The following is a 27,353-nucleotide window of genomic DNA, read 5'->3' as shown; positions in this document are numbered from 1 at the left end:
CAAGATACAAAGAATGAGGAAAAGAAGCTGGGGGGAAAGAGGTCTTGGTTACTGAATGGGGACCCAAGGACCCGGTGGATATAGGGAGAGTGGAGGATAGAGAGCAGGGAGTGTAGTGTAGAGCTCCATGAAAGGAGAGAGACTGGGAAATGGCAACAGACTTGGAACCACAGGTATAATGGGAGGAGGAGGTGGGAGAGTTCACTAGCTACTGGATTGGGTGAGTACCACTTGGCTAGGGATTCTCCTACTGAGGATCATGGCAGCTCTTCTTCCCTTCAAATAATAGGAAGCAGGGAGACAAGGTCTTATGTCTAGGTTGGTAACTGGATGGTGATTGGTTTGCATAGCTTCACATCGGGTGTCATTTTCCTCACATTCTTTTCTTTTGTAATGGATGTTACTGTCTGCTCCGTTCAGTTCAACCAGAATTTATTAAAACCCAAAGGGTCCCTGCTCTCAGGAAGCATACATTGTGCTGGTGGAAAATGCATACACAGCTAAGTCATTACCCAATAGATGCAAGGTATGGAGTAACTTATTTAGAGCAGCCTGCTGCTTACAATTGGGGACATCAGGAATTGCCAGTAGAACTCTGCCTTGAAGGGAGATAGCAATTCCAAGAAACAAAGGAGAGCATTTCCCAAAATGGGAGACAGCTTATGCAAATACCTGTAAACAGGAGCTGGACTGTTGTGTGTAGGACATAGCAAAGAGTCCAGTTTGACCAGATGGCCCATAAAGTGTGTGAAGGGGAGAAATCAGTCTGGGAAGGTAAGAGGCTGGAGCCAGATTGTGACAGGCAGGAAAGGCCAAATGGGTCAGAGGAAGCCACTAGAGTGTCATGAGCAAGGGAGTGCTTTATCTAGAAACTATTGGAAATCAACTTGTTCTTTATAAAGGCATTGAAAGAGAAATCAAAACGAGGCACCTGCATCTTTTAGCAATGCCTTGAAAAGGAATAATAGGGAATTTCCCAATGTGAGCCAAGATGATGCTCTTTGAAAGCGTGACAAGCTGTGGTCACCAGTTGCCGGCAGGAAGTCTCTCATCTGACAGATTCGATTTTCCTCCCAAATGGCATTTTAAAAATATTAATAATTTATTGCTATTGGCTCTGAACAAGGAGCTTGCAAACCCTTGGTGACTGCATAATCTCAGTGCAGAGATTTTAGGTGACAAAGAAAGTCACAAGATTGAACTTGAAGAGGTTTTCCCCTTTTTCCACGATTTGGAGTCAGCCCATGAATTGGATCCTAATGTTGGCTCAACCACTTGCTAGCTTTAGGACTTTAGGCAAAGTCTTTAACCTCTCATTCTCAATTTCTCTCAACAAGAAAGTGAAGGGAATTGGCCTAGATGACCCCTGAAATGAAGGGCTTATATTTTGTTTTCTCCATACAAAAGGCTAGTGGAAAAACTTTTTGAAAAGTCTTCTGTAGATTCCCAAAGAGTGTAAGTAGCTAGATTCTAATTTCACCGTCATCTTCAGAGTACCTAGGCACTTAAGTCAGTATGCCATTATGTTTTCACAGACGTCAGAAAAACCTTCTCGGGGGATGGTCAGGCTCACCACCCCTGCCCTAGCAGAATCCCTTCCAGAAAACATTCCTGAGGTCACTGCTGGCTATTTGACCTGCATAAAAGGCAACATTTTTATTGTCTTTGTAGGGAAAAGCTAAAGTTGTAGCAATGTTCAGGAGCATGTTGGCAAAACTACTTGTACTTTTCAGAGGGAAAAGTTGGAGTGTCTTTAGGGTCTTGATAAATGAGTCTGTGTGTGAAGCAACTGGCCTCTTAGACAAGTGTCACCAGATACTTGCTTCATTTCACAATTGTCTAGGATTGGGGGCACGCTGATATTTCACTCCTTTTACAATCGCAAAAGAAATCATTTCAAGTATCAGCTTGCACTTTCTTTCCTTCTATTCCTCTGTGCTTTCTGCCCCCCCCCCACTCCCCACCTTGTTTTGTGCATAGAATTATGAAATGTAAAAGCTCAGACCCCATCTTGTCTTTAAGTATTTGAAGGGCTGCCATATATGGAAGGGATTTTTGACTTGTTCTCCTTAGCCCCAGACGGTAGAACTGGGAGCAATGGATGGAAGGCAGAGGGAGGGAGGTTTTGGGTTGATGTCAGGACAAACTTCTAAGCAATCAGTTGTTTCCAAGTGGAGTGGGTCTCAAAGCATTAGTTGGATGACCCATTTGGGGGCCATGTATGTATGGGTTGGGCCACATGGCTACATAGGTCCCTTTCAACTCTCAGATTCTGTGAATCAGGCAATCAACAAATGGGATTTATTAAGCACACACCATATGTCTGTCAGTAAATATTTAATAATTGCTTGTTGACCACTGAATGACTTTTTTAGGCTGTGGGAGCCTAATTCTATTGAGACATGAGTCAGCTCTAGATCTCTGATTTTAACCCAGGTCCTCTGACTCCAAACTAAGTTTTCTTTCCACTAAATTCATTTGGAGAGTCTTCATTGCCCAGAAGGGGAGGCACCCAGTGATTGACTTGCTCAGGCTCACAGAGCCAATATTGGTCAGAGGTGGGACTTGATGCCAGGCCTGACTCCCTGGCTTTCTACCCAGTATATGCCTTGCTCTCTTTATTTTATAGGTGGGGAAGCTGAGGTCCTGGGAAGGGACTTGTCCAAGATCAAAACTGGGTCTAGAATCCAAGGCTCTTCCTATCTTCTGTTAATTGGGTTTTTAATAGTTTTAAAATTGTGATTTCATCTCCTCACTTTCATATCAGCCATGGCATATTTCCCATCTTTTCTCATTGCACTTTGTACTTGGCTTAAGCCTGTGTTGTCCTACCTACGGCATTGGCAAAGGCTGTAGGGGGCTAGTTGTATCCTAAACTGAAGGATTATCTCCCCACTTGGTCACGGAATCACAAGATATGTGAAATGATACTTTTGTTACCACTCTAGATATATCATTGATAGCTTGTATGGTAGAACCACAGAATTGAAAGGGCCCTCATTGGCCATCTAATCAAACTCCTAACTGACCAAGAATCCCTACTACAGCATGCTTTGAACAAGTGGGCATGCCGCCTCTGCTCGAATGAGGAAGAGGCTAAGCATTTATACGGCACCTCCATTTGCCAGGCACTATACAAATATTATCTCCTTTGCTTGTGATGAGGAAGCCACTACTTGAGACAGCCCCATTCCACTATGGAATTGCTCTAATCAAGCCCTAAATCATCCTCTAGCTCTGGCAGGGCCAAGCAGAGCAAGCTGAATCCCCTTTCCACCTTGGTAGGTCTTCAGATCCTGAACTGTTGTACTTTTCACCTTAGGGCAGGACACCCCACCTTACACCTTTCCCAAAGAGAGTCTGGTGCTGGGCCACTGAATAAAGATCAGGAGTCAGAAGATGAGGTTTTAATTCCTGCTTAAGACCTTGAATCACTTCCCTCCTCTGAGCCTGTTTCCTCATCTGTGTGAGTTCAACTAGGTGGCCTCTAAGGTCCTTCCCAACTCTAAGTCCGTGACTCTAATTTGTCCAAGGATAAAAATGTATGCAAAACACTTAGCTGCCTTTTACAATGTGTTAACGCTTATCATCCTTACAAAGTTGCTGATCAGAAACACTGGCACTTCCAGTGGTTCCAAGGGAGAGTTCAAGCAGCTTTTGCCAAGTTAGCTCTGAGACAGGGTGTGGTTTCCTGAGCTCCCTCTGTGTGCAGTTTGGTTGTCCGTGGCAACATCACCAAAAAACCAGAAGGCAATGGGGCAGTCCGTGTAGCCGGAAATCAGTGGGGAGTACTGGGCCTTATCTATTTTTATTCTTTCCATCTGAATTGCGTGAGTGTTGCGTCATAAGGAAGTGGATGGAGTCCTAGAAAATAAGCTGCTTAATTCCTCAATTACCGAGATGAGTTAAATAGCTGGTGTGTACTTAATGCAGACAGATTCCTTTTGGAGGAAGGCAGGGCACTGGAGGCAGGTCTGTTTAAACCAAAATCTGTCTCTCTCTGGTTTGGGCATAAGACAAATGAAAAGCTCCTTGAGGGCAGGGACTCTCATCTCTGGATTCTCAGTAGGGTGCCAGGCACAAATGAAGTGCTCAGTAAAATGCTTATTGAAGTGGTTGGAAAATAGTGGGGAGAAAGGACAAGGGAAGTCATGTTTTGACAAATCTAATTCAGATGCAAAATTTCCAGACTAGTATTATTAGTACACGGTATAAAATATATCTAAAATATACAACGTAAATGCTCTTTTTACCTGCCTTTGGCACATTTACATTTTATAAAATGTTTTCCCATTCATCACATGACCACAACCTGGTAGGGTAGGCAAGGCAGGCATTACTGGCTCCATTTCATCTGTGACGAAAGCAAGAGGCTTGCTAATTGGCAAAGTCCTTTCATAGATTTTTTTAGTTATTTCGCAAGCCTCAAAAGCCAGTATTTGGAAGAAAAAGTATATGTATATAATACAGCTTCACTCAGTTATTCCAGTTTTCTTTGTTCATTTTTGTTGGAATGTTTGATCTTAGAGAGGAGACTTGCAGATAAATAGAAGGAAGATGTGAAGGTACTGCCCTCTAAGGTTAGGAATATGGGGGATGAGGCAAGTGCCTCCAGGACAGAAACAGAAGGAAAACAGATGTGGGAGAAAGATCATGAACATTGTTTAAAGGGCCATCTAGGTATAAGTGCAGAAAGGCCGAATTGAAGCCACGAGAGTAAATGGAATTTGCCAAAGGAAAGAACAGAGGGAACAGAAGATCCTAGGGTTGAGGGCGGGGCCTCTGCACTTTGGCCTGTGGGCAGTTTTCCCTATTAGGTGGTAATACATATTTTTGAGAACTTGCTTTTGGAAGAGGGACAGATCCAGCAGTCATTCTGCCCAGACAGACAACCACGCAGGGTCCCTGTTTCATTTTGTGTGTCTCCTGTGAAATTTGGCAGGAAACCTATTTGGGTCAATTGGTATTAATTAGGTCCCTTTTGTAGATGTAGGCAAAGTGAGGCACGGAGGATGTGATTGGCAGACAAAGGTAGCTGGCTTCTTTCACCTCCCTTTCCACCTCTATAGAAAGGAACCCATCTTTTCTTCTCCCTGCAATCTCCCTATTTTCATCATTGTACACAGCTCCTTGCTTTTCTGGCCTTAAGCCCCACTGCCAGCCTTGGCTTAGCTAGCTTGGTGTAGGGAAAGCACCAGCCATGTATATCTCCCCTCTTTTCAGCCCACTTCCTCAGTGGATGCTGGTGAAGCCAGCCCATTCTCAAACCTTGAAGAATGACAAATGGCACATTCCATTTTTATTGCTTGAATGAGGCTAGGCCACTATCTTGGAGGCCCACTGGAAGCTGCCAGAGGTGAAGGACTTGAGGGAATCTCTGTGCCTAGGTCTCATTGCCTATGACCTCCCTGCTGAGTCTCCTGCTCTTCCAGCCTCATTGTTTCCTTTCGTTTCCCCCTCAGGTCCTGGGAGCTACACGGTGGGCACCATGTCTGAGAAGTTTGACTGCCATTACTGCAGGGACCCCTTGCAGGGGAAGAAGTATGTACAGAAGGAGGGCCGTCACTGCTGCGTGAAATGCTTTGACAAGTTCTGCGCCAATACTTGCGTAGAGTGCCGGAAACCCATTGGGGCTGACTCCAAGGTAAGAATACCACTGATGGGGAAGACTTCTCCCCCTCCTGTTGAAGGCATTGTCAGTGGAGCACAGGTTTAAGGCTCTTCACCAGATTGGCCACAGAACACTTCTCAGGAGATGGATTGAAATCTCTGTCACAGATCATTGAAATAATGCTCTTTTCCCCAGTGCATAGTGCAGTGCTTGGCCTAATGCTTGTGTTTGTCCTGTGTTCTCAAAGAGGACCATGACATCAGCGAAATGATGACATGACTTGTAGTTGACTTTGATTTGAGTGAGGGAGGGCTGTGCAAGGTCACCAGCCTCTACTTCTCCTCCAGAGCCCTCTGGGTCCAGTGGCCTGATATTCATCAGGATGACTGGAGATGGCTCAGGATGCAATGGGACACCCTGGCCTTTTTGGGCTAAGGTCTTTTCAGGTTCTCACTTTGAGTGAGGCCCATTCAGTGAATAGGCCTCTTTAAGAAGTGAGTCAAGGGATGCCCTCCTTGTCATGTCATCATTTCCCTGATATCATGGTTCTCTGTCAAAGGACAAATACAACCTGTGAGTAGCTCTCCCCTCCCATCTCTCTCTCCCCTGGAGAGGAGACCCTCTAACCCCTAGGTCAGGGGAGAAGAGAGAAGGCTAGAGGAGAGAAAGAAGAGGTACCAGGACAGAGTTTTGGGACATACTTAGGGTTAGTAGGTGTGAACTACTAGGAAGAGGGGAGAAGAGGAAGGGAGGAGAGGGTCCTCTCTTAGGGGTTAGATCTCCTCTCTTCCCCCTTTTCCCCCCTCTTCTCTAAGAGGGGGGAGATGGGAGGGGAGACAGGAGAGAGCATCTCCTCTTTTAGAGGGTCTCCTCTCTCCTCCCCTCTAAGAGAGGAGAGGGGGAGAGGGAGGCATGAGAGGGACAGAGAGGGAAGTGTGGGTGTCTTCTCTTAAAGGTTATCTCTTAGAGGTTATACGGTCTCCTCCTCTCCCTCCCATGCCTCCTTTTCCCACCCTCTCCAGAAAAGAAGAGAGGGGAGAGAGGGAAAAGAGAGGAGAAGATAGAAGGGGAGAGGAGACAAGAAAAAGAAAAGTAGATAGGGGAAGAGGAGGGAGAACACAAGGCCCAGAGGAAAGGAGAGAAGAGGTACCAGGACAGAGTTTTGGGACATTCGTATGGTTAGTAGGTGTGAACTACTAGGGTCAAGGAGGGGAGGAGAGCAGAAGGGAGGATAAGGTCTCCTCTTCGAGCTTAGAGGGTCTCCTGGTAGGGGGAGGGGAAGGGACCCTCTAACCTCTGAGAGGAGACCCTCTCCTCCCATCTCCCCTATCCCTTCCTCTCCCCTCTCTGACAGGGTACAGGCCCAAGCCAAGACCTTCACCCCTTATCCCGAAAGAATTTGAGTCCCATTGGTCCATAGTCCCTGGAAATCCCCACCTTGAACTATCCTTGAATGTTCCCACTTGATCTGGCTTTTCATGCCCAAATCTGTTACCCTTAACACCCTTACCTAGCCCTCCATTGTGTTATCTCCAGTTCCTGGAGTCTGACCTCTTCTTCCCTAAACCCCTCCTCTAGTCACCCCAGACTTGGCCACCCCTTGATCCCTTCTACAGTCTCCATCACACCATAGAGATCAAATCCCTGCCACCCTGGGACCTCAGGCCAGAAGGCAGAATTAATAGCACCCATCAAATTCAGAGAGCTAAAGGGGTGGGGAAAATGCTGGAGAAAGGATTGCTCCAGGAGCCATATAGCCCTACCATCCTGAGGACCTTAACATTATTCCATTCCATGGATGTGGAAACTGAGGCCTACAAAGGTGAATTATTTGCCCAAGGTCATACAGGCAGCAAGTAGGAGAGCTAGGATTCAAACCCTCAGCCCCTAATGGAACCTACTTTTCCTATTCTGTATGACCCCCATGGAGGTGGGGGGAGTCAGCTGACATCTTTGGACTAGATAACCCTAGGTCTGTTCCAGTTCTGTTATTCTACTATCTGTGACCTAAGATTGCCCAACTTGTTCCTTTTTTTCCAATTCCAATTTTAATTTTGTTTTAGACTCAAGGGCCAGACCACAAATACAGAATAGAGAAAAGGAACAAAACATATCAACCTTAAATACAAAATAAGAAAGAAAAAAAAAGCATGTCGTGTGCATAGCAGAACGTAAGAGAGGATTCAAAATATATAATAGATTTTCATTTCAAGAAAGCCTGTAAGATACGTACATATTGTGTTGAAAATTGTCCATCTTTGCTTCCTTTTGAGTTTTCTTTTGTTCTCTGCTGTGCACTGTTTTACTTTGTTCTTTTTTTCCCTCTGCCCACCCCACCTCCAAAGGCTAAAATAAAGTTTAGATATGTTTCTCTGTAGCTATAGACATATACATACACATATACCAACTTGTTCCTGAGTGAGCTAGGACTGGCCTCCAGGTCTCGTGCCTAGGGAGGTACCCTTCTCCTTAAGGCCATACTGATCCTCTACATAGGTGAGATTATATTTGTATGTTAAGAGCCTCTGTACAAAAGCTAGACAGCTGATCTACTGGTCCTGTATAAATAAGTTAAAATCACTTTCTAAGGCCTTTTAAACCTATGAGGGCTGCTTTCAGATGTGAGTCATGCAGAATAAATAGCCTTGTGCCAGTGGAAACTTTTACTTGGTGTTAAAGGGCCTCACTGCAAATCTCTTAAAACCTAGGTGAGTTCCGATACCTTTTAATGGGTTCTCCTAAGATTGAGAGGAAACATGTGCTGGGTTTCTTGCATGAAATGCAGGAACCCATTGGGGCTGACTCCAAGGTCATAATACTGTGACAATGGGAAAAACGATCTGAAATTGAAACGGCCTTTTGCTTTTGAATAATCCTAAATAGTTCCCACTTACACTGTTACTTCCATTCTTCCTTTGTGGCCAACTCAAGGGAAAAGGTTAAAAATTAACACCTTGGGTCATAATGAATTTGTAATTAAAAGATGGTTGTTTCTCTGGTGCTAAAGTAAAGGTGGGAAAAAGATTCACCAATTGGGAATGTAAATGTGTCAGGGAAGATTCACTATTCAACCTAGTTTGCTGTGCTTTTAGGAAGTGCATTACAAAAACCGCTATTGGCATGACTCCTGCTTCCGCTGTGCCAAGTGCTACCATCCTTTGGCCAATGAGACCTTTGTGTCCAAAGAAAATAAGATCCTGTGTAACAAGTGTACCACTCGTGAGGACTCACCCCGGTGCAAAGGATGCTTCAAGCAAATTGTTGCAGGTACTTCCCTCCAATAAGATTATATTCTGAACCTAGAGGTCAGGCACAGGATGCATTCAGCAGCAGTGATCCCTCCTTTGGTTCCAAGGAAGAAGAGGCCACCTACCTCACTAGAAGGAGGGCTTATAGACATAGCTTTGCATCTCATAGATAATGAGTGTGTGAAATCATGCTCATGCCAAAGTTAGCCAACCACCCCATTCATGGCAGTGTACCACATAGAAATTCTAGTTAAGAATGAGCAGATTAGATGCTGGTAGCTAATAGGGAGCATCTTGTGGCTCAGATATGAACTGATTGTGTGGGCATATGGATTTGGATCCAGGAAAAGGTCCTAAGTATATTCTTTCTTCCAGTGTTTCTGAAAAATAATTCTGAGCCTGTCCCCTCCCTGCCCCAACAAGGATGTCTTGCTCTGAAGCATTTGGAAGGAATACTCCTCCACCTTCTCTCCTCTATCAGTGGAAGGATGGGGGGGGGGACTTTCAGAATGGATGATGCTATGCCAATTCAACTGCTTCCTCCCATAGGAGACCAAAATGTGGAATACAAGAAGAATGTCTGGCATAAGGATTGCTTCACTTGCAGTAACTGCAAACAGGTCATTGGAACTGGCAGCTTCTTCCCAAAGGGTGAAGACTTCTACTGTGTTACCTGTCATGAGACCAAGTTTGCCAAGCACTGTGTGAAGTGCAACAAGGTATGTTTTCTGGAAGGTTCCTTACTTCATTGAACCGTGTACAAAGGAAAGTGCAGAGGATGAGCGCTGGGGACAGTTAAGTCAGCCAGTACGGCTAGAATAGAGAATCCACAAAAGGGAACAATGAGAAAGCTGGACAAGTACCCTATTTTAAGAGGCAAGACTGATAGAACAATTCTTTCCCCTACTGGTATGCCCACAGATCTTTTTCCTGTGCTATAACCAGCTCTTAGCAGAACAGCCAAGGCAGTGAGAAAGCTTTTTGTTAGCTCTTCCACTTTGGTCCTGTACTTCAAGTGTGAATTAACAACCCCCAGCTCCTCAAAGCTTCAGTGGCTGTGGTCCTTACCTGTCAGTGCATACATACAAAGGCCCCAGAGGAGGAGCAGTCAGTCTTTGACACTGACTTCTTGGTCTAGGCCATCACTTCTGGAGGAATCACTTACCAGGATCAGCCCTGGCATGGCGAGTGCTTCGTGTGTGCCACCTGCAGCAAGAAGCTGGCTGGACAGCGCTTCACTGCTGTGGAGGATCAGTATTACTGTGTGGATTGCTACAAGTCCTTTGTTGCCAAGAAATGTGCTGGATGTAAGAACCCCATCACAGGTAGGTTGATGATTCTTCCCCAGGAAATTTTTCATGTTTGTTCCTTCCCCTCCTTGTTAGCACCACCTTGGTTCTAGGGGTCAATACTAGCACAAGAGTGTAGCAGGGAGTGAAAAGAGCACTTGACCTCTGCTACTCTTTCACTATGTAAGTCACTACTTTTTAGGCCTTACTTTTCCAACTGCTGTAACATCAAGGGTTGGGTTAGATAATCTACGATCGTTTCCAGCTACAACATTCTATGAACCCAACATTAGTGAGGCTAGAGGAGAGCAGTGGTGGGGACTCTGCTAGCCCCAAAGTGGGTGCTTGGTTTGGGAATACATGATATAATGTAAACATGTCCAGTGACTGGCCAAGTGCTTTGCTTATAGCCCTTAAAGATTCAGGAAATCTTTATGTGATGCAACACCATGCTGAGTGAAGCAAAATTTACCCTTAAGGAACTGACGATTTAGTAGCAGAGGTTAGATTTGACTCCAGGCCTAGCACTCTATCCACTGCACCAACATATCCAAGCTAAGCCATGTACACACAAGCAACTATAATACAATGCAGAGCATAAAGTTAATAAGAAAAATGTTGTTGGGACAAATATATTTGAAAATTTCAGGTTAGATGCTTTTTCCTCTTTGGTAATCAAGATTCACCCTTCTTCCCCTTTAATTTTTGTAGATATATTCTGCACTATGTAAAACAGTTTCTTTTTTTAATCAGCCATTAGATAGAAGTTGAGAAAAGGCTTTAAGGAGTTGGCACTTGAGCTGAGCCTTGAAGGATGAGTAGGAACTGGATAGGCAGTGAAGATCCTTGTCAGAGGAAACCAAGTACACAAAGTTGGCCAAGAATTTAGGGGAGGAGAACCTGGGATTTAAAATATCTCACTGATAGCCAATCATTTCCGTTCAGCAGACTTTAACTGCCTGTTACATATGCACTGCAGAAGATAAGGAAAGTGACTTGGCCCTTGACTAGTATGGCCTAGTTCAGAGTATCTTGGAAATCTTAGGGAAAGGTGCTGTGGAACACCTGGGGTTGTGGCATGGAGATCATAGTTGAATCAACAGCCATGGGAAACTCGGCTTTCTCCGGGCCAAAAAGCTAGTGTCAGGAAAGAGGCAGAGCAACAGTTGCTCCTCCTTTTGGGGGTGGTGCTTTTTCTTATATTAAAAGAACAGTCTAAGTTTGCCTCCTGGTGGCCACTTTTATAAAGTAGGATGGTACACGGTGGCCACAACAATGAACATCTTTGAAAAGTAAAGAAAGTCATCAGCAAAATGCTTCCTTGCTGAGGGGGCTTCTGCTGGCCTTAGAGAATGAGATTAGCCCTCAAAGCTCATTATTCTAGGGAAAAGAGGTGTGACTAAAGCAACTCGGCTTTGTAAAAGGAGATCAGATTTCATTTCTCTTACCTGAATTCAGTACAGAATGGCCTAGGTAATCTTTTAAGTCCCACTAGTGTTATTTAAAACAACAGTGCCATTCTATTGGCTCACAGCTTCTTTGCTCTATCTTTGTTTTCAAGCAGTAAGCCTGAAGGCTTTGGGAAAAGAGAAAAAGGTAGGAGTTGGGAAGTAAGAAGACTTGGGGTATCCTGATTTGCTTCAGAGAGGAAAGCTTCTAGCTTGATTGCTTAGAAATAGCCCTTAAAGCCCTAATTGTGTTGATGGTTAGGGAAAGTGAGAAAATAAAAATGGCCTCAAAAACCCAGAGGTTTCAGCATTGACACCTAAGCTACTTCTCTGCCCCTGAGCTGAACCGCACAGCTCAGCCTATCTGGTGTTTCTTTGGACTGTGACTCCTTAATGAATCTAGCTTTCTTTATGTGAAAGCTGGAGCTTCTTGTTCCTCCTAAAGATGTTGGAGGGTGAACAAGGAGGGTGCAGGGGGACAGAGCCCTGTCCCATGGTAAAGTCACTTCTCCTTGACCTTTGGTTTTCTCAGCTGTCAAATGAAAGCGGGGAGAGGGGAGGTGAATAAGACTTAGAAGGTCTGAGACCTGAATCTGACAGATTCAATTTTGAGGAGCTGGGGTTTCTGGGGATTGTTAATTCACACTTTTCTTGGTTGTTTTTCTTTTTCCCAACAGGCTTTGGTAAAGGCTCCAGCGTGGTCAGCTATGAAGGGCAATCCTGGCATGACTACTGCTTCCACTGTAAAAAGTGTTCCATGAATCTGGCTAACAAGCGGTTTGTCTGCCACAATGAGCAGATCTATTGCCCTGACTGTGCCAAAAAGCTGTAACCAGACAGGGTCATCTGTCTTGGAGAATGGAGCTTGGGTCCTACTTTCTATATCTCTCATTTGAGCAGGACCAAGACTTCAAAAAAAAACCCCACAAATTTTAGCTTTTCTCTCATTTTACAGTATGGCTCATAAAAAGGTGCATGGTGACCACCTTTGGTCCTAGGAATTAAAACTCTGCAGCAATCTCATTTAAACTTTGCTTTTGTTAATTAAGTCTGAAGACTATTATTAGATTTTAACTTAACCTTAGTAGGTAGATGCTTATGCATGTTGCTTAAAAAAAAAACTAACCTAAAAAAACTGCAGTTTGCCACATATAGCTAATGCTGTGAACAAATAACATACCTCCTGAGCCCATTGCTAAGATTCTCGGGAAGGACAATATAGGCTTTAATCATCATATACCTGATAGAACTATATCTGCAAATAGACCTGTAATCCAAAGCATAGTAGTAGCTGCCTTTACCATAATCACTAATGGCAGTTTGAAGAGGGTCTTATATTAATGACATGAGAGGTTTTGCCTTGTGCAAAGTATAATCTTATCTCTCTTTTTTGCCTTTGTGTTTTAAAAGCAACTAATGCAGCATTTTATAGAAAGGCTCATGTTTGAAGTGAATTCTGATTTGAAGTAAGCTTTCTGGTGCTAATAGCTTTTGGCTTTGTGTGTAGCATGTGTTCCTGCGCTTTTTTCTGAAGCATGCATGACATTTTGAAAATATATGCTTATAAAGTAGTTTAGGTTATTTCTGATTAATTACAGCATGGCAAATAGCATTGAAAGCTTGGCTACTAAAATTGCTTTTTTTTAGCTGCTTTTATTAACCAGATTTTGCTTCGAAGTGTTATCAATAGAGTTAGTCAAGTTAGTGAAATCTGCATGAAAGCATTTTAACCTCTTGGATTGTTTATGCAATTTGGAAACATATCTCATAGAAACAGTAAGAAAAGCACTAGCTACCACTGCCACAGCCATTGTATTTTCACATTAATTTCTGCTCCTTGTCTATTGACTTTGTAATGTTTAGTAGAACTTCCCCTGGAACACGGATAAGTTGGGGGAGGCCACTTTTGTCTCAGAAGTGGAACAAATTGGAAAACCACTGCTTTGTTGGGTACTAACACTTTGGAAACACCAGAACTGCCCCCGTACTAATTAGAGCAGTAACTGCAATAAAATACATGTAACCATTTTGTCAGTGTGACAGGTAATGAAAGGGGCTGTACAGAAGTAGATTCACTCTAGCCCCTCTACCACAATTTTGTCATCAGTGACTTTAACATCTGTTTTCCCAAATATCATCTGGAAAATAAAGTAAAGCATAACTAACTTGTCTATTGCTTTTTTAAAAATCCAGCAACATCACTAAGACCCAATCATGTTAGCCTTCTTCAGATGCCTTTGGCTCTCCTCTACCTCCCAACAGCCTTTGCTTGAAAGTACTTCAGTGGGGGGGGGCTATTTTTACTTCTCCAGGAAACCCATTAGATAAGAAAATGAGGTCTGTAGGACAAAGCCCTTTGAAGGCCGACTGCACAGAGAGTTTAAGACTCATAGCTCTCTTAGTCAAGGTTTTTAATTTCTTTTTCCCTATCAAACTAGCAAAGAATACACCAAAATTTCCCATCAATTTTGAAAATGGCAAGGCAAATTACTGACTGAATGGAACTTGAAGACAGACTGGTTAAAGGTCAGAGACATAATGAAAGATCTAAGAGAAAGTCCTTTTGCTATGAAGGGAAAAAAAGGTCATTTCAGTAGCATAGGCTTGTGACTCATCTCTAGGAAACTGAGTTGGATTCAACAAACATTTATTGAGAGTCCACCGTATGGCAATGCCATGGGAGACAGAGCAGGCCCTGGGCAAAGCACTAACCTCGATGCCCCAGGCAGTTCTCCAAGACTCTAACTTGAATAACAGTTGCCAGTCTTCATAAGTGCAGGGAACTTTATCACTGGAAGTTCTCAACACCAATGAAATCACAAATACAAACAAAATAGTGCCAGGTATTGTACCATGTGACATATAGGAGACAAAGATGAAATAAGCTCTGCCCTAAGGGGGAAATCACACAAGTATGGAGTACATAATCATTTTCTTAGCAAGGAAGCACTAACAACTAGGGGCAGGGGGAAATCAGCAAAGGCCTAGCAGAAGAACTTGAGTTGAGCTTTAAATGATCCAGAGATCCCAAATCAGAAAGAGGTGAGGACAGAATATATTCCAGGCACAAAGTATATGGCCTGTCACATCTGGGGAATTTGCAATTTGCTGGTCAATCAGGCAGGAATGTAGAGGAGGTAAAGAAGAGTTATGGGAAATCAGTCTGGAAAGATGGAGTGGATCCATCCTTGTGAAGGGTTTGAAATGCCAGTGATTATAACCTATGATCCTAGAGGCAATGGTGAGCCACTGACTTCTTGAGCAATGTGGCAGCATGTGCTAGAAACCTAGAAAACTAGACCTGTGCTCTGAAAATAACAATTTGGCAGCTATTTGAAGAATGGGTAGGAAACAAAGGCAGACTGGATTAGGAGGCTATTACAGCAATAATCCAAATGAGAGGTGCTGAGGAGTCCTTAAGTGGAAAAAATGGGATGTGATAAGAGGGAAAAATTGACAAGAGAGAAGGAAGGTTCGAGGATGACTCCAAAGTCACAAACCAAGGAGACTAGAAGAATGGTAGTGTTACCAACAAGCAGGAAACATTTCAGACTACTATACAACATCTGGTTGACTAGTCTGGTGGTTCAGAAACAGAGCTCAGGAGAGAGGGGATTCTGTATATTTGGAAGCCATCTGTAAAAAGACGATAATTGAATCTATGGGAATTCATGACATTACTAAAGGAGAGACAAAAAGAAAAAGAGAGGGTCCAGGCCTATATAAGAGGGGAGAGATCATGATATAGCAAATTCAACTGAATAGTCAGGTAGGAAGGAGGAAACCAGAGAGACCTGTAACAAAAACACAAAGAGGAGTGTTTCCAGGAGGAAGGAGTGGTCAACAGTGTCAAAAACTATAGGGAGGAACAAAAAGCAGGAGGACTGAGAAAAGCCCAATGAACTGTCATTCAGAATCAAAGAAGAGAGTGGACTCTCTTCCGCAAAATAAAGATTAGGATGCACCTCCCACATTCTGCAAAGCTGAGCCTCATCAATGACGAAAAAAGATGGACCTTCAACAACAACAAAAATTTGAGTAATTTCTCCCAAAAGAATCCAGAAATGCGCAGAGAATTCAACTTTATAAGCAAGGAACAATTATTCTAGGCCAAGAGACAAGGTTATTGTTGAAAAAATGTTGACTGAGGGAAGAATCATAAGGGATCAAGGTACAACAGGATAGGATGTAAAGGGCTAAAATCTAAATAGTGGAGAAGGGGAAAAGCATGGAAGTAAATGGAACAAAATACAAATCTAACAATTAAAGGTGAATGGATAAACTCCCTAAATAAGAGAGAATGGGAGAATTTTACATTTGCCCTTCTCATGGCCATTCTGTGCCAGAATTAAAAAAAAACATACTGGCTACCTTCTGGGCATTAGGCTAAGGGCAAATATAAAATCTTGCTCAGGATTATTAGAGCAGGAAAACCGATATGTGTGAGAAAGAGTGGACATGACATTTCTAGGAGTGTGGGAGAAGAACTTCCAGAGTGGAAACTGCCTCCACTGATAAAAGCCAGTAGCTCCTCTAAATTCTTACCTTAGAGTTGCTTGAGGAGCAGAAATGATTAGGTCACACAGCTAGCATGTATCCAAACCAGGACCTGAATCCAGGTCTTCCTGATCCTCCATACCATGCTGCCTCTTCTCTCCATCAATAAAATGGGGATAACAACACTTGTACCACTTAACATCACTCACAGGGTTGTGAGCAAATCATTTTGTGAACTGCACATTGATAGATAAAGCTAAACTCTCATTATGTGAGTTCGGTCTTGAAGGCCATGTAATTTATGGGCATGCACCACACCCAGACCTACTATTTTTGAAAAACTCCTAAAACCACTGAAGACTTAGGAGAAAAAGCTGACGCTACATAAAGCTTTGGTTTCCTCATCCTAGATGATCTCTAAGGTCCACACTGCCACATCCACAACTCCAGCCCAATAACAAAATACTATGACAGCCATCAACATGTACAGTCATTCACCTGTGACTCATCCCTGAAGACAAAGGTACTACATCATTTTCATTTTTCTATCTCTGCCAACACCTAGCATAGTACCTTGCACATAGTAGGTGCTCAATAAATGTTTAATTCAATGATTATTAAAAAACCTATGACTCATCATTTCCCCATCCTGCATCTAGAATTTTCCTTTTCTCAGTTTCAGCCCTTCACTCCCAACCCTGAACATTCATAAGACTCAGGAAGAGCCTTCTATGGCCATCCAGCTTGCTGTACATAGTAAAGAAGAAAGAAATCCAGCGCCCCTACCTAAAACTAGTCAAACCCAACTGTCTCCTGGTATCCTTCTCAAACTTTGACAAACTATCCTCAGGGAAAGGGAAAATGGAAGAAGTATATATGTGTGTCGTGGACCCTAATCACCCAACCTCTGAGTTTAAACAGGAAGACAAAGGAAATATGAGAAGAAAGGTCTATTTCTCTTTAGTTACTCACCATTCCTCTGTGTTAGGGATAGCTGACAGTACCTGGTACTCTAAAGTTTTCTTAGCTGTGATAATCCCTGCAATATTGGTAGGTAGCTTGCATCTCTGTTCCAGGCCTAGGTCTCCTGTACAGTGTCTCTGGTCACTGCTGGCAGAGGTGTGACCTATGCCCTACACCACCAGCAAGCCCAGAAACCCGATCCCCAAAGCTCCAGTTTGATGGTGGCATCTCTCCCTCAAGTGCCAAATGGCTGACAGAACTGTCTTAAGAACAGAAGAGGCCAAGGGGAAGGGCAGACCTTCCCCCCAAATCTCATCTCTTCCTTTATCCCTGTTCCAAGTATAGTCAGTATAGTCCTGCTTCCAGATGTGTCACTGACTCAGGTTCTTCTCTTGATCCCTTGGGGCCTATCTGGCTCCCACAGAGGTAAACTGAGTTGTGGAAACATACTACCAAAAAAACTGTTTCACACAAAAAGGACATAAAGAATGAAAACATGAAACTAGAAAAGAGTTTCCTATTTCAGCTGATTCTAAAAAAAATAAGAGTTGCAATTTTGTCATCAAAGCAAAAGCAAAATTCACACTATCAAGAGAAAAACATGGAAATGACAACATACATAAAAGTACCATAGACAATAAAACAATATCATTATTCAACTTATATACCTCAAATGGTATAGCATTTAAATTCATAGAGGAAAAGCTAACCAAACTTCAAAAGGCCCAGATAGTAACAATAACTGTAGAATATGTAATTGTTACCTGAATAAAAAGCAAAAATTTTAAGAGGAAGAAAATGTAGAATTGAAGATTTTAAAGACTTATGGCATCTTTTGAATGGAAGCATTAATGAATATACCTATTTCTCAGCATCATGTGCTACTTTTATAAAAATAAACCATGTACTAGGACACAGAAATTGTTAAAAAAAAAAAAACTAAGACAGAAATAATGAACATGTTTTGTAGTCCATAACACAATTCAATTAATATAGGGAATACAAGCAAAACATACAGACCTAAAAGGAGAATAAGTTAAAACTTCCTAAAATCATAGAAACAATCAGGAACCATGTAAAAGAATAATACGATACTGCAAAATTTCGAGAATGAAGGTAAAGCAGTCCTCAGAATTAAAATTATATCAGAGTAACAAAGTTGTTCCACAGTTAACAAACTAGAAGAGAGGAAGGTTATTAAACTGAGTATGCAATTAAAAAAACCAAGAAAATAAAAAAAACCTAAAACAAGCCCCCAAAATCTGACAATTAGAGAAACTGATAAAATGGAAAACAAAAATTGCAGAAATGAATACTAAGAGCTGTTTTTTGAGAAGATGCACAAAATCCACAAAGTTTTAGTTAACTGGATCAAAAAAAAAAGGAAAATCGAATTACCAAAGTGAAAAAAGAAAAAGATGAATTCACAACCAATGGAAGAAATAAAAACTATTATCAGAAAGTGCTACCAAAAAATAGGGATAGAAAGTGGAGTTTTAATTTCATTCATAGGCAGCTAGGTAGCACAGCGTATGAGAGGGAGGGACTTGGAGTCAAGAAGACCTGAGTTCCAATCCTGCCTTCGATACTCGTTAGCTGTATGACTCTCAGCAAATCAACTTAACCTTTCTGTGCCTCAGTTTCCTCATCTGTAAAATAAGGATAGCACCTACCTCACAGGATTGTTGTAAAGAGAAAATTATTTAATAATATTTGTAAAGTACTTTGCAAGTCTTAAAGCTCTCTATAAATATAAGCTATTATTTACTGGTATGGGGAAATTAACAAGCCATAAACTAATCACCAAAGACGGGTGGAGGGGAGGGGGAGAAGAAACCCTGGTCCAGATGGATTAACAAGGGAATTCTACAAAATATTTAAACAGTGATTAATAACTATGCTAAAATAGTCTTAATAATTAAAAAAAATAAGCACTCTGCCAAACTTGTTTTATTAGACAAATATAGTACTAATGCCCAAATGATGGAAAGAGAGCTATAGATCAGTATAATTAATAAACTGTGATGGGAATATTTTAAATAAAATTCTAGGAAAAATGTTGTTGTTCAGTCATTTCAATCATATCTGACTATGCATGAACCCATTTGGGGTTTTCTTGGCAAAGATACTGGAGTGGTTTGCCATTTCCTTCTCCAGCTCATTTAACAGATGAGAAAAACTGAGAAAAACAGGGTTGAGTGACTTGCCCAGGGTCACACAGCTAAGTGTCTGAGGTTGGATTTGAACTCAGGTCTTCCTGACTCTAGGTGAAGAGCAGATAGATGCTCTACCCACTGCACCACTTCGCTGCCCAGGAAAAATATTACAGAAAAAAAATTCAACATATCCCAGATGGATTCATATCAGGAATGAAAGGATGGCTCAACATTAAGAAAACACTTACTGTAATAACGAACAACAAAAACCACCTGATTAAAAGCCTTTGCTAAAACTCAGTACCCGTTTATCTACCTTTAATTTTTTTGATGCCTTTTATTTTATGTATGCATATTTCAGTCATTTCTGGATATACTCCTCTACCACTCATACCACCACCAGCAGGCTTTCCTTTATAACCACTTTTTTAAAAAGCTAAGCAAATCTGACAAATCAGTACAGATAATAGTATTTAAGATATTAACTTTTGATAGCTTAAAAGTGCATTATGATTGTTGAGACACCCTACACAATCCTGCATATCCACAGTCTCCCATTTGTCTTTTTTTAAAGGAAGTTCCTATGGGATATGAGACTAGGTCTTGGGAAGTGATTCCTGTGTCAAAACAAAGTGCATCAGTAAATCATCTGAACATTAAGTCTAATATATAGACACGTGTGCATCAGTCACGGTTACTAAGCTCGCTCAGATTGCCGGGTTCAGGTTTCTATGCTTCCACCCACGAGGATCCTAATACAACAACCTTAAAGGGAGATTAGCTGACAAGTGAAGGTATCATGGAAAGAGGTAAAGTTTCTGACCTGGGACAACTGTATAATGGTGGTATAATCAACTGGAATGGATGAGTTAGAGTCAGTTTGTTTTTGGACATGCTGCAAGTTTGAAGGGACTTTCAAATTAGTGACCTCCCTGTAGGTCAATATGCCTTCCATTCCAAATAAATTTTTATATTATGCAGAACAGACAGTGAATGTCATTACTTTGTGAATAAATTACTAGATGTGGATAGCAGTAACTCAAATTTCTATAGAAATTTGAAGGGAACTGAAGGGAGTACCCTATCCCCACATGTCTCACTAAAGATATATTTGGGTTACTTTGGATCTTAAGCATAATAAAAGATTGAAAACAAAGAATCAAGCTTTTAAGGCAAATTCATCTTTTTCTTTTCCTCTGTGGACTCCTCCCTCCCCTAGAGAAGGAAGGGCACATAGTAAAAATAACTAAATAACTGTACTTGATAGTTATGAGAAAAAGTGTAGAGCTGGAAGTGGGAAGAGCAGTAAAAGCAATAGGATGGCAGAAAGAAAATCACAGAATCCCGGGGCCAAGAGGGGCTTCAGAGACCAGCTGGTCAAATGTATACTCGGTCAAGAATCCAATTTCAAACAAAACCAAGTTTCCAAAGGGATTTTCTAAGTGTCTTGGATGTGTAGTACTATACAAAGTTTTACTGTGCATGACCTAAAACGATGCAGTCGGAGCATGGAATTTGAATCAGAACACCAAGATTTCAAATTCTGGCTCAGCTACTTCTGACGTACATGACTTTGAGTGAGTCCCCAGCCCTCTTGGACTTATTTCTGTCCTCTATAAAATGAGGAGGGATGATCTATAAAGTCCCTTTCCAACTCTATATCCTAGGATCCTACAAGTACAAGACACAAACTAAAGAGAACTACAATGCAGGAAAGAGTGGGGAAGAGGCATGGAAAGAGGGAGGGTAAATATCCAATAGTTATAAAACACAACAATTACAGACTCAAGAACTTTGAGTCTAATTTATTGAATCTTGCTGATGAATTTGGTCATAACTTTGTTAAGAAGTGGTACTATTCTTCCAGAATAACTATGTTAACTGTTAAAATAACAAATGTCCATTTGCAAAGTAGAGTGAACATATATACATACAGCTGTAACAGTTTTTCAACAAATAACCTATGTGCAGAAAGAAAACCTGCATCTTTTTTCTTCAAACGATTGTCTCTGCCAGAATGAAAGAGCTAGTATACAAAAGTACAACTGTCCGACCTAAGGCACCGTTCTCACCTCCAACAATTCCTCTGAAGTCTGAATGGCAAAGGTCTAAGACATCAGGAAGGATAAGGGTCCCCCCTCCTCATTCGAGAATGGGTTTGAGAGAGGAACACAGTTCTGCCTCAAAAAGCTGGTGATGCAACAACAATAAATTAATTAGCAGTTAGGCTGATTAATTCATACTCAAGTATCAGGCAATGGTTTAAGTAGGATTTGATGAAGCAATTTTCATAAACCACTTATCCATTATATGTGTGTGTGGGTGGTGGTGGTAGTGAATATATATGTGTGTGTATGTATTACATGGGCTTAAGGCTTGGTGAATTTCTTTGCAGCTATTTCAAAGGAGGCGATTCATCCCTTCCTGCTGTAGAAAGGCAGGAAAATTTTGGTTAAATAGCACTTACTGCAGCCTTTAATAGTTAAGGGAATACAGCACATACGTAAGAAAAGAAGATAGTCTAAGACAACTGTGAATTAATAAGCCAATGTACCAGGCAATGGCCATGATACTCTTACAAATGTGAAAAATAAGACTTGTATGTCTGTAAAGACATAAACATGCAATCTGAAAGGAAAAAGTTAAAAAACTATGACAAATTGTAACCATACTAGGACAAACACTTCCCCAGGCCTCATATTTCAGAATTGGGTGGGGGGGTGGGGGGGAGAGGGGGAGAGAGGGAAAGAGGGAGGGAGGTGGGGGGGAGAGGGGGAGAGAGAGAGAGACAGAGTGTGTGTGTGTGTGTGTGTGTGTGTGTGTGTGTGTGTGTGTGTGTACAGACTGCACCTTAAGCTATTTTCCTGAAAGATATATAAATTATGGCAAAATGCAATATGCAGAACTATGAAACCACCAAAATATCTGTATTAAACACAATGTGACAATGCTCCTGAGAGCAGTTTTGGGTCATCCGAGAGATCTAGTACACTCTTTCCCGATATTGAATCTTTGAGACTCTAACAGTAAAGGGATGAATGTTATTTAGGGGTTTTAAATGGGCTGGAAGCAAACTCTTTCCTTCTTAAGCACGATATTCACCAATCGGTTTGTAAGTCAGTTCGGATGCTTCCCCATCACTTTGTACACGTCAAAGGGAAAATAAAACAAGCAAGAGACAGCTTAAAGGAAATTATTAAAGGAAACAAATAACATTTTGCCAGGAAATCCTGTCCCATTGATGCTTCAACAACCCAAAAGAAAATGTAATAAACACAAAAGGGACTTAGATAACTCCCCGAAAGTACTCAAGGTGCACGTGGAGAAGTATCCCCTCTCTTGGGAGCTTGATTTTAACAGGGTTGAACTGGGGTAAAGGCAAGAAGCAGCTTCCTGAAGAAAGATCTTTAGATGGGATCCAGTGACTTCCAGGATCAGAGTGTTTAGATATCTGGCCAAAGACAAAACAGTGAGAGAAAAGACTTGAGTATGGAAGATTCCAGTCACATAGCACCTTGCTGGCCACTTTGCTCTTTATCACTTTGCCCCTTCTCCTCGTCCTCATCCTTTGTACCCCCTTCCCCCCAGCCTCTTCGCTGCCAAAGCAATACCCCAAGAAAGAAAACCAAAATTACTCTGGATGTTGGGGGCACCAGGGACCATGCCACCCAAACTGGGTCAGCTGAAGGAAGTAGGGATGTTTAGCTGGGAGAAGAGGAGACTCAAGAAGGGCAGGAGAAATGTTTTTAGGTACTTGAAAGATTTTCACTTGGAGAAAGGTTCTAACTCATTCTGCTTGGCCCCAGAGAATAGACTACAAACAGCAGATGGCAAATTTTACTTTGACATAAGAAATTCCTAACAATTAAAACTGTCCAAAAATAAAATGGGACACTTTTGCAGGTACTGAGTTTCCTATTGCTGGAGGCATTCAGAGGCAGCTAGATAGTACGGTGGATAGAGAGCAGGGCATGGAGTGAGGAAGACATGAGTTCAAATCTGACCTCAGACACTTAAAAGATGTGTGACCCTGGGTAAATCATCTAACCTTGGCTTGCCTCAGTTTCCTCATCTGTAAAATGGAGATAATAGCATCTGCCCTCCAAGGTTGCGAGGATTTAATGAGATACAGTGTCTGGCATGTGGTAGGTACTTAAATGCTTGTTTCCTTCCTTCAAGCAGAAGTGGGATGATTTTGTGTTAGGGACAGGGAGAGGACCTGTGATTTCATTGGTATTGGGAATTCCCAGATGAGACTCCTGCCACATTCTCTGCAACTTCTAATCCCAGAGAGCTGCCTGAAAAATTGAGAGGTTAAGTGGACATGGGACCCACAGCCAGTGAAAGTCAGGGGTGGCACTTGGACCCAGATCTTCCTAGCTCTGAGGCTGGCTCTCTTTTCACTACACCATATTGCCTCCCTATAAGGATACTGTCGAGAGGATTTATGTGCCCAGCAGGGTCACTGCTAACACTAAAATGTGCTAAGACTAGAGTTTTTCAGACATTCACTTTTTACTGGCCTAAATTATGAATAGATTAAGATTCACTGGGTACACAGCCCCAACAAAAGCTCCAATAAAGAAGCCTTCTTGAAAGACTAAATGATAACAGTCAACCTGGTGTCAAAGTCCTCCCTTTTTTTTTTTTTTTTTGCTTTATTCGGCAGGGCAATTGGGGTTAAGTGACTTGCCCAAGGTCACACAGCTAGCACATGTATCAAGTGTCTGAGGCCGGATTTGAACTCAGGTCCTCCTGATTCCAGGGCCGGTGCTCTACTCACTGTGCCACCTAGCTGCCCCTGGTATATTTGTTTTTAAAATGCAATTGCTATTTTTCTCATGACTTCACAAGGAGAAGGTGACTGGTCCCCAGCCTACTGGGGATGCTTACGGAAGAGTCCTCTGACAGTTATTAAAAGGCCCCAAGGAACAGGTTGAAAATTGGGCAGAGGAGTTGCTAAGGTACTGAAGGGTGGGTAGTGAAGGAAGGGAAGAAGCACCAAAGTATGAAGAGGGAGCACACCCCTTTTAGAAAACAGCATCACTGCTATTCCAACAAGCCAGGAACTTGTGTGTTAACAAGAACAGACACCAGAAGGAAAGCTTCTATCGTTGACGGAGCCTCCCCCAAGAGGCGATGGGCCACAAGGGCCTCAATGGCCTACTCCACTGTGTACAAACTTACAAGTAAGAGCCCAAACACTTTCCAAAATCCCAGCAGATTCATTTTCTATTATCCTTGTTTTCTTTCAGCCAAGAGAAGGCTCCTTGATTTTGTTTGTTAAAAAGATTTTCCTCTTTTCAAACTTCAATTTTTTAACTAGACACATTCGCAGAGGTATTGCTTAAAGAGGTTACCCCGAAGGCATGTTTTCACCATAATTCTTTTGCATTTTGTATTTTAACGTTTAACAAATGCTTTCAGTCTATTTATAGAAGAGAAATCAAGATATTCCCACAAAAGCAAGGAGCTCACCATCACTGTTCTTGCTCATTTATAATGTGGAAGCCAGAGTCCTGGGTTCTATTCCCAGCTCTGCCATTCATTTCCTGTGTGAATTTCGGCCAAAAACTTAAATTCTCTGGACCCCAGTTTCCTTATCTGTGAAATGGGGATAATAATATCTCATTGAGTTGCTGTGGGAACCAAAGGAAACAATGTATGTAAAAGTGCTCTACTTCAAGGATCACTGATTTCACAGGTATGTCCTCTATTGATGGAGATCATCGTCTCTCCACAACTTGACATATTTTCTTTGGAAGTTGATGTGGCTGAAAAGATGATCACTCTGTGACAAACCTGGTCATCAGCCTCTCTCTGTTCTTAGCTAGACTGGTCCTTGGAAAGACAGGTGCAAAAGTCCATTGCAAAGCCCACCCTTGAAGCCTTCCCAGCTTGGTAGGCCCTGTCAGAGCTTGTGTTCCATAGGCACAGTCTCTGGGAACTGGGGGTTCCCTCAACACCAGGACTGAGGCACCAAAGGATAATTTTTGTGAAGATGACCCAATGCAAACATAAGCTATCATCATCATTAGAATACAAAGACAGCAATTACATTTGAAAGGTAACTGACTTAAATCCCTATAAAAGGAAGCCTCTGTGTTACCTGAATTGCTTCCTCTGGATGTGGTCAAGGAATTCATCACTGCGTCCTCCTCAAAGGCTAACTTTGGACCTGGAGGAAATGTAGCAGCATCGCTGGAGTTTTGAGTACAGCTTTTGGGAGGAGTGTTGCTGGGATTCAATTTGGTGGATATGGCATGAACTCCAAGTTCGATAATCTCCTCGAAAGTCCATGTGCTGGATTTTCCATTCAGGTTTGATGTGTGCTCAGCTTCATCAGCACCCATAATTTCTAAGTTTGGAGTAACCACATCTTTGGCAGAAAAGCTGGAGAAAGATGTTTCAATTAAATGTCTTGCCTAGTCAAATATCAATATTTTATTTGGAAAAAACTTTGCCCTCTGATTAAATTTCATTAAGCACTCTCAACACGATAAGATAAAAATATGAATGTATGGTCTGACTATAGATGGTCCTCAACTTACAAATAGCAGAAATAATGCAATGGATTACTCCCATAAATATTATAAAGGGGAAGGTTGATTTCCAGGCCAACACCCAAATGCCCAATAAACCATAATGAAAATGGACCCTTTATAACACAGTTTAGTATAACATAGTATAGGAAAAAACATCCTAGAATTTAATTAGGGATGCCAGAAAGAGATTTCTCCCTTGCCAAAGTCCTAGTACTGACTTGTAGGACTCTTAAGGGTTGTGGCAGGGAAGGGGGGTGGGAATGAGGACAAACTCTAGCTTGTCAAAGGAATGGGGATGGAGGAGGAGGGTACAAGGGTTGTAACTGGGCCTGGAGAGCTCCAATGACTTCTGGGAGTGTTGCTCCATAGCGAAGGAGGCAGGCAGAGATTTCTGTGGTGTGTGGCAATCCCTCAGTAATTGGTTCCAGTAGAGGTTGTGACAGGAGTGGGGGAGGGGTGAAGGTTCTGGGGCTATGAGGACTATCAGTTCCAATTCCTACAGCCTCAGTGTCCATTCTCTAAGTCTGGTGAAGGGATAAGTAGACTACTGCCTGTTTTATCTGTCTAGAGTAACAGGCATATGAACTATTGTTAATTAGATACTCTTAAATCAGAGTGATCAGAGCAAACTAACTAGTCTAACTACAAATAGGAAAAAAATGTTTTACAACAAACAGTTTATACATTGTAAAGGTGACTTTAATAGCTGCGCTAGACCCTAGGGATCTAAAGCAGAGGGAGGGTATTTCCCTCTGACTAAGGAGAGCAGGAAGCAAAGGGAAGTTATGCTTTCCCTGTTTCTGAAAGGTAGGAAAAGAAGTAAAGACTCTATCCCAAACAGAAGCTTCCACAGAAGGATATTTAAGCAAAGAACTGCTCAAAAGCCAGAGCTTTCAGAACTATGTCTTCAGAGAACTGCAAAGTATTGTTGCTGTGAGCCCTCAGCCATTCCCACTGTCTGTGGCAGCTGAAGGCTTTGTGGGAACTCCCGATAAGCATTGCCTGCTTTACCACTGTCAAGTCCCACCCCCCCTTTAAAATAAATTCAAAGAAGTGAATTAATTAATAATTACATGGAAAACATCTCATCCCACCTCCCCCAAAAGCCGTATTTTATAAAGGTGACTAACCTAGGGTCTGCTGCCATAGTCATATGCAAATAATTTCTATTTCCTGGCTCTGTGGCCATCTCATCACCATTGGTGATGAGTCCTTCAGCTTCATCTCGGGCTGCAGCTTCAGCTTGTTCTGAATAAGCCAGTTCGGGAAATGCGTTAGCATGAAGCCCCTCTGAGGTCTTGGCATTCTCAGGCGAGGCAATCTCAGTGACCTTGGCTGTGAAGAAAAAAGATGAACAACATATCATCTGAGTTTTAAGATCAACTATAATAAAACACTATGGATCTATCCAGTATATTATTAGATGAGAGGTAAAATGAGGGAGCTGGAGCTAGGTTTAGGGGCAGCAGTACTGTCCCAGGGCAGGCCTCTCGTCAAATATTGATGTGACCTCTCTAGGTATGTGGTGGTACACTAGGCAGAAGATGGTTACTATGAACTTCCCTGAAGAACCGAAATGTGATGGGGTGCCAATTA

At 42.1% G+C, this 27,353-nt stretch overlaps 2 protein-coding genes across 13 annotated transcripts in view; one reads left to right on the top strand and one right to left on the bottom strand.

The window, feature by feature from the left end:
• The window catches only part of FHL1 (four and a half LIM domains 1), a 110,975-nt gene extending 97,214 nt beyond the window's left edge, over positions 1-13,761 (top strand). For all 5 annotated transcript variants that reach the window (XM_036740060.1, XM_036740062.1, XM_036740058.1 and 2 more), the window contains exons 2-6: positions 5,463-5,644; positions 8,704-8,878; positions 9,409-9,578; positions 9,998-10,184; positions 12,274-13,761. In XM_036740060.1, the coding sequence (XP_036595955.1) occupies positions 5,489-5,644; positions 8,704-8,878; positions 9,409-9,578; positions 9,998-10,184; positions 12,274-12,428 (843 nt within the window). In that variant the 5' untranslated portion in view covers positions 5,463-5,488 and the 3' untranslated portion in view covers positions 12,429-13,761. The remainder of the gene's footprint in view (positions 1-5,462; positions 5,645-8,703; positions 8,879-9,408; positions 9,579-9,997; positions 10,185-12,273) is intronic.
• An 8,274-nt stretch (positions 13,762-22,035) lies between these two features.
• The window catches only part of MAP7D3 (MAP7 domain containing 3), a 78,392-nt gene continuing 73,074 nt past the window's right edge, over positions 22,036-27,353 (bottom strand). For all 8 annotated transcript variants that reach the window (XM_036740182.1, XM_036740174.1, XM_036740176.1 and 5 more), the window contains 3 exons: positions 26,888-27,092; positions 25,322-25,605; positions 22,036-22,663 (listed from right to left, as the gene is read on the bottom strand). In XM_036740182.1, the coding sequence (XP_036596077.1) occupies positions 22,656-22,663; positions 25,322-25,605; positions 26,888-27,092 (497 nt within the window). In that variant the 3' untranslated portion in view covers positions 22,036-22,655. The remainder of the gene's footprint in view (positions 22,664-25,321; positions 25,606-26,887; positions 27,093-27,353) is intronic.

This window comes from Trichosurus vulpecula, chromosome X (genome assembly GCF_011100635.1).
Source record: "Trichosurus vulpecula isolate mTriVul1 chromosome X, mTriVul1.pri, whole genome shotgun sequence".
NCBI lineage: Eukaryota > Metazoa > Chordata > Mammalia > Diprotodontia > Phalangeridae > Trichosurus > Trichosurus vulpecula.
This window is presented reverse-complemented; position numbering and strand designations above follow the sequence as displayed.